Raw genomic sequence first — 6,611 nt, 5'->3', positions numbered from 1 at the left:
ACTTTATGAAGGAATGAACAAAATATGAGAAAATATACATATGTGAAAAATGTAGTCATACCTTATACACATGAGAACAACACTGTCATTGATCTCCCTATCCTTCTCTACAAGCATGTAAAGGTCCCTAGGTGCAATATAGAGATAGTCTTTCTCCACTGTGCCAACATTGTAGATTAGCTGCAGCCTGCCCTGGTACTTGGGCAAGCCTTTGAGTATTGGCCTTCTCAGACTGCACAAGGGTCTCTAAGTTATCATACACATGTGAGACCTTTTCAATCACCTCCTCCTCCTTTTCCTTCACTTCCTCCGCATCCTCCTCCTCAGAACTCTTATCATCTGGCTTAGATTTCTTAACCAACTTTCTTTTCTTTTTCTTCTTGGGAGGGGAAGTAACTTCTTCAACTTTAATATCAGTTGCCTTTGATTTCCTTTTCAATGCTGGGGAAATTGCAAGGATCTCAAAGGATTTCTTATCCCTCATTGGTAAGGGACGAAGAAATTTATCAAACATGTACCTCACCCTGCTAACAAGTGTCATGTCTCTGTCTATCAAAGTGACTCTTCTTGCATGGGCAGCACATATGAAGATATCATTCATGAAGTCTATAAGAAAGTCTTCACAAGCTTCTTGAAGACATGCCAGTGCACTGCTCTGCCATCTATAATGTCCTTTCCCTTTGATACTGTCACTTACTGTTCTTACTATTCTAAGGAATGGTGCCCTAGGGATGAGCAAATGTGTAGCCTCTTGTGGTTGCCTTATCTCAGCAAACAATTTCTTTTGTCTCTGGAGGAAAGTTCTTGCCTTAGATAAATTGGTTTTACCCTTTACTTTTTTCTTTCTCTCTAATGTTTGATTAGAAGTGGTTGTCTTTGGCTCTTGCTCTGGCACTGAATCTTTAGGAAGGGAGGGATCTAGGTAAACCATCCTCACAGTCTGCTTTGTACGAGCCATACTGCAAGGAAGCTACGGTGCGATAAGAGAGATCAGAGCATGCCGGATATGTTTACTCGCGCCATGGGAGGAGGGCAAGAAGGCGTTGAGGGCGAGAGGCTATCCATGGTGCGATAGGAGGTATTGGAGCCTGTTGGATATGATTGATCACACCAGAGTAGTCGCTTTCAACAGCGCGATAAGCCTGATTGGACCCTACTGGATGAGTCTATTCGCGCCATCGAGGGAGGAGGGCATCGAGGGAGGAGGGAGAGAATGCGCTGTCCACAGTGCGATAAGCCTGATTGGAGCTTGATGGATGGTAGTACTCATGCCGTAGAGGGAGGATTGTAAAGTTTTGGAAATAATCACATAAAAACACACGCGCCGTCAATGGTACCGAACAAAAAAAAAGAATATTTTACCCATTTTATAGAATACGATGTCATCATTGCAAGGATGACATAAGCCCTACAACGTGGTACTCCGATGATGATATCAGCCCTACACATGGCACAACGGCATATTTTGGATGACCTGAGTCCTTTACATGTATGACATCAGCCCTAATAAGATCTATATATAGTCGTGCCTTGTTTAAATTTTTTATAGTCGTGCCTTGCTTAAATTTTAAATTTTTTATTTCGGTCCTCCTTCTTTGCCCTTTCCTCCACACGCGCTTTTAGTTCAACCTTCAGTTCACCGTGCGATAAGAGAGTTTGTTTATAGCCCTTTCTTCGTCCTCGTGCCGTGGATTGGCTTCCTTCCCCCTTCACTCATGCCTTGGTTCACTGTGCGATGTAATTTCGCTTCTTGTTAGTTATTCATCTTCGTGCCGTGGTGCCATCATGGAGCAAGTGGTTCACTCCTATTATCCTTTGGAAGATGTAGAAACACTTGAAGAGGTAAAAGATGAGCCTAGTGCCAATGAGAACCTATTTGATTTATTAAGGAGAGCTAGGCACGATGAACGTCTTCCAGATGTTGAGCCTATCATTAGGGCCAATTTGGACAAGAAAAGGGCTGTCTAAGGATCTAAAAAGGGGCAACTTAAAAAAGACCATGAAGATCTTACCAAAACTATTCAACATGGGTACTCATTGGATAGAGCTCATCAAGCGCCACCTGTGGACCATTTGAGCGCTAAATTTGGAGTTCATATGTAAAAGTTATGGCTAAAATAGTGCAAAATGTTCCAAAAGTAAGTGAAGGAGATCTTGACACGTGTACAAAAATGCCATACTTCTTAACACGTGGCTCCTCCTTGACCCTTAGATCAAGAATAGAGAAACCCTAAACAGCCCTTTTTTCATCCAAATTGGCCCTAATGATTCAATGTGCCCTTTAATTTAGAACAAATTGTTAAGGACATGGCAAGCTCCATGTTAGGGAAAGAGTGGGATGCAAATAGTAAATTTGTTAGTGTACAGAAATTATAAATGAGGGATCATCACATTAGGACACTGCCAGGGGTTTATTGGATGTGGAAAATGAACATAAAGAGGAGTTAGAATTATATTCTTCTCTCCCATATACAAAAGATTTATAATTTAAGGGAGGATTATTGCCTTGCAATTATAGCATATGGTTGTGACACTGCCAGGGGTTTACTGGATGTGGAAAATGAACATAAAGAGGAGTTTCTGAAGTTGGACACTGAGGTGACAGAGAACTTCATTGAAGACCCTAGAGCCATGTCATTGTGCTTTGAAAAAGCCAAGGAAACTGAATCTTCTCTTCCCACAGAGCTAGAATTTCAAAGTCTTCAAGAAGAGTTAGGAATTACTGAAATAGGAAGAGAGCCCTCGCCCACCTTGATCAAGGAAATGAAGAAGGCTCCATCAACCTTTGGGATGTATTCAAGTTGGAACAGGATGAGAACCATAAGGTAATTTATCTGTTCTTGAGTGAGTGAATTTATGTTTTGGTATTGACTGAATTTATATGAAAGGTAATTCTTTGTTTATTCCAGATTGAGATTGATGATGCCGATGGTTTCCTTGGACGTGGAGGTACTGCCCGTGCAAGAGTTGGCCAAGATGCTACTCTTGCACACTACATCCCGTCTATTGATAAAGAAATATTTATTGTCTACCATAGCAAATATTCTAGTGATACTGAAATTCCACTTCTCACACTGAAGGCACTATCTAGATATACGGGCTATTTCTTTATCTCTTACAATACACATAAGGTCATGCTGATAGAGAAGTGTGTTGCTATTTGTATCTTTGGATACGGTACAGGATTTTGGGCTTCCAGAACCAGATACTTCCTCTATTATGCTAGCTATGCTCTATGCTCTATGTGACGGGCTAGAAGATGTAAATGCACTCATGTGTTATAGTCGCCAAGAAGTTTTTGCGTTATAGAGGAAAAATGACTAGTAAAGAGGAAGAGCAAGTACAGAAGAGACTCAAGAGCAGTTAATTATCTTGCCATTGTAAATATTTTGTTATATCTTTTATGTAATGAAATGATACGAATAAGTTTTAATTACAAGTCTGTATTAAGCAAAAATGTTTACAACACTTCAAAATGTTATAAATTTCACATACAAAATTTCATTACACTAAATCTAAATTCTTCATTCTCGTCTTCTGGATGATCTCCATACCGCAATTATAGTTTTTTTTTTCAAAATTGGTTTTAAAATCTCTCCTGTAAATTTAATTTCATAAGATTTTTAAATTAATATACCCTACCTGATGAACTCACATGCTACACTCACACATTTTACGTGAAGCTCTTGGGACTAAATGGCCATTTGAGACTATAATAGACTAAAACAGGTCATCCATTCGCACCCCATGGACCCGCCCTTAGATATGGCACCCTTTGGTTACCAACTCTATAATCAAGTCTTGCCACCTAAAGGTAAGGTGTCCTTTAGTTTCTACCTAAGTCTCTACATAAACTGTCTCCTAGTCATTTGGTCATACATTTTAACTCCTTCTAGCTTCTAAATTACGAACCTATAGGTGTCTAGTAAGATGCTATTCAACATATAAAGTCAAAGCTTCAAGTTAATATTTATCAAATTGAAGGTTGGACTGATGTCTAACATCAAGTTGAAGCTTCTGTTTAATGTTGAATATCAACTTGAATCTTGGATTTGATCTTGAACATCGAGTCTAACTTTCTAGTTGATATTCAACACTAAGTCCAAGTCCAATGTACCTATTTTGATATTTAGAATAACCCCTTCAAATTTGGAGGGTTTTTATGACCGATTTGTAAATTTCTGGGAAAAAAATAAAATTTGTATTTTTTCCAAAGTAAAAAAATAGAGGTAAAAATGGAAATGTTACAGGCCCATTGTATATAGGTTGCCGGATTCACTAATGAGAGAATGAGAATTCAAGTTAAAAAATCAATGCTCTTGAGTTCAAAATATATTTTCTTTAATGCTTCAACATGATTTACTAAGAAGGAAAAAAACAATATTACAGCTTCTATTTCTCTTTAATGTTGTCAAGTTTCCTCATTGCATACAACACATGAAAACTCATGAACAACTTGTGATGCTTGCAATGCTAATGGAACAATATGTCCATAACATTCATTCTTAGTGGGGTTTGGCATCCCTCATTGCTTCAATAAACTTCTCCATGTGAGCATTGGATGAGCCTTGAGCTTGCACAGCCCTCCTTGCAGCATCTCTCAGCTTCCCAACTCTTCTTCTCATCTCCTTTCCTTTGTCTTCTTGTAAGACCATCCTCACAACCCTCTCCACTTCTGCACTTTCCACCATGCCATCATCTTGCCTCTTGATACTCATCCCAACCTTCCAAATGTCAACCACAAACTTGCAATTTGTAGTTTGATCCATACAAATCGGAAAAGGGATCATGGGCATCCCCATGCTCAAGCTCTCCAATGTTGAATTCCATCCACAGTGAGTTAGAAAGGCGCCAACAGAAGGGTGGGACAACACTTGCAGCTGAGGTGCCCATGGGATAATTAGCCCATGATCCTTAGTATCCTCAATGAAATTTTTGGGCAATATCTCTGATACATCTTGCAAGGAGGATATAGGCCTAATCACCCAAAGAAAAGGCTGCTTGCTAGCCTTGATCCCCAAGGCAATGGCCAGTAGATCTTCTGCAGTAGGGTTGAACATACTCCCAAAGGAAATATACAACACGGATTGCGTATGCTTACTATCTAGCCACTTTATACTGTCGTTCTTCTCCTGCAGCAAGCTTGCACCAACACTAATGTCCTTCATGTCACTGCCCTCCTCCCAGAGGGCAGAAGGGAGCAAAGGCCCTACAAAAGAAACCGACAAGGGCAATTCTATTTGCAGTGCCTCGCAAGCGTCCTTCTCAAGCTGCTCATAAGAGTTGATGATAATTGCATCACAGCTCTCCAGTATATCAAACTGCTCTCTCAAAAGCTTGAAGATCATTTGAGAGATGTCGTCTATGTGGAGTAATGTGGGGAAGTCCGCAGGGTGGAGAGGGGGCACACCGGGTATGTAAGACACTAGGTCATCGCACCCTGTGTGACATAGAAAGCAAAATTCTGTTTTAAAGAGGGAAATGCAGGGAAAATTATTGAGTATTCATGAAAAACAATTAGTGCTCTAAGTATTCGCCATCCAAGCTTAGCTTGCTTACCGGGAGGGGTCTTTTTGTAAGGGAAGAAACCATTGGAGACGAGCTTGGGTGTGTGGTAGTAGATGGAGAAGACAGCAGCAGACTGAGGCCAGAGAAGAACACTTGGAATGTGGAGCTCCATTGCAACACGGTGAACCCAAGCGCAGAGGTACCCAGAGACAATGCAAGTGACTGGTGGTTTCAAGCTTTCCACGAGATCCTTGAGGGGGTCTTTCATGCTAACAAAGGCCCTGTGGAACTCTAGCATCCTTGGGCGAATGTCGCTGTAATCAAAATCAGGGGGTAACCCATTGTCTACCCACACGAAGCGGAGGTTTTTTTGTTGAGGTTGATCTGCATGAGCTGTATCACCGGATGAAGGTTTTGATCGGCGGCTCTTCTGGATGCGCTTGTGGTTGTGCTCGTTGTTGACAAAGGTGACGATGAAGTTGTGCTTGATGACTAGAGCCTCGGCAAGCTGCAGCATGGGATTGATCTGGCCTTGGACAGGGTATGGTATCATCACCGCATGAAGCTTTCTGCTATTAGGATCAATATCACTGCTGTTGCAGTCGTTCATAGTGGGACTAGAAGAAAGGTGGTGGGTGGCGAGCAGGATTTCGGCCATGGGCGCTTCAGCTTGAGAGGGCGAGTATTGGGTCTCCATGGAGAAGCTAGCTAGAATTATCTGCTTTGCAAATGTGTGTACAGCGTGGGTTGTGAGTGAGAGAGAAATTGTGTGACACGCTGACAGATATAGTCTCGGCTGTCGTGCTCACGAGTTGGGGCAAACGTACTGTTGGAGTGAATGGGTACAATCTACCTCGTGCACACCATATATAAAGGTGTAACCTTTTGTTAATAAACGAATCGGTTCATGCAACGAGTGCCTCCTCTCTGTCTCTACCTCGTGCACACCTTTTATAAAGGTGTAACCTTTTGTTAATAAACGAATCGGTTCATGCAACGAGTGCCTCCTCTCTGTCTCTTGTGCATCCATCACAATCTACCTCGTGTAACGGCTGAGTGCTTCTGATCTTGTTTATCAATTGATGAAGTGTTGTGTTAATTGA

At 41.3% G+C, this 6,611-nt stretch overlaps 1 protein-coding gene across 1 annotated transcript; it reads right to left on the bottom strand.

Moving 5' to 3' along the window:
- Window positions 1-4,272: 4,272 nt before the first annotated feature.
- LOC147618556 (7-deoxyloganetin glucosyltransferase-like) lies at window positions 4,273-6,337 on the bottom strand. Its single transcript, XM_086775183.1, has 2 exons — window positions 5,560-6,337; window positions 4,273-5,440 (listed from the first exon to the last, which is right to left on the bottom strand). The coding sequence occupies exons 1-2, from the start codon at window positions 6,203-6,205 to the stop codon at window positions 4,506-4,508; spliced, it is 1,581 nt and encodes a 526-aa protein (XP_086631309.1). The 5' UTR covers window positions 6,206-6,337; the 3' UTR covers window positions 4,273-4,505.
- Window positions 6,338-6,611: the final 274 nt, after the last annotated feature.

The sequence above is a fragment of the Cibotium barometz genome, chromosome 35, assembly GCF_041138505.1.
Source record: "Cibotium barometz isolate CiBa-2024 chromosome 35, ASM4113850v1, whole genome shotgun sequence".
Taxonomy (NCBI): domain Eukaryota; kingdom Viridiplantae; phylum Streptophyta; class Polypodiopsida; order Cyatheales; family Cibotiaceae; genus Cibotium; species Cibotium barometz.
This window is presented reverse-complemented; position numbering and strand designations above follow the sequence as displayed.

Bases quoted from the DNA above. Each gene is read 5' to 3' on its own strand.
- LOC147618556 (XM_086775183.1), bottom strand. From the start codon at position 6,205: ATGGAGACCCAATACTCGCCCTCTCAAGCTGAAGCGCCCATGGCCGAA. The intron at 5,441-5,559 runs GTAAGCAAGCTA...TATGTCACACAG, and splicing joins TTACAAAAAGACCCCTCCCG to GGTGCGATGACCTAGTGTCT.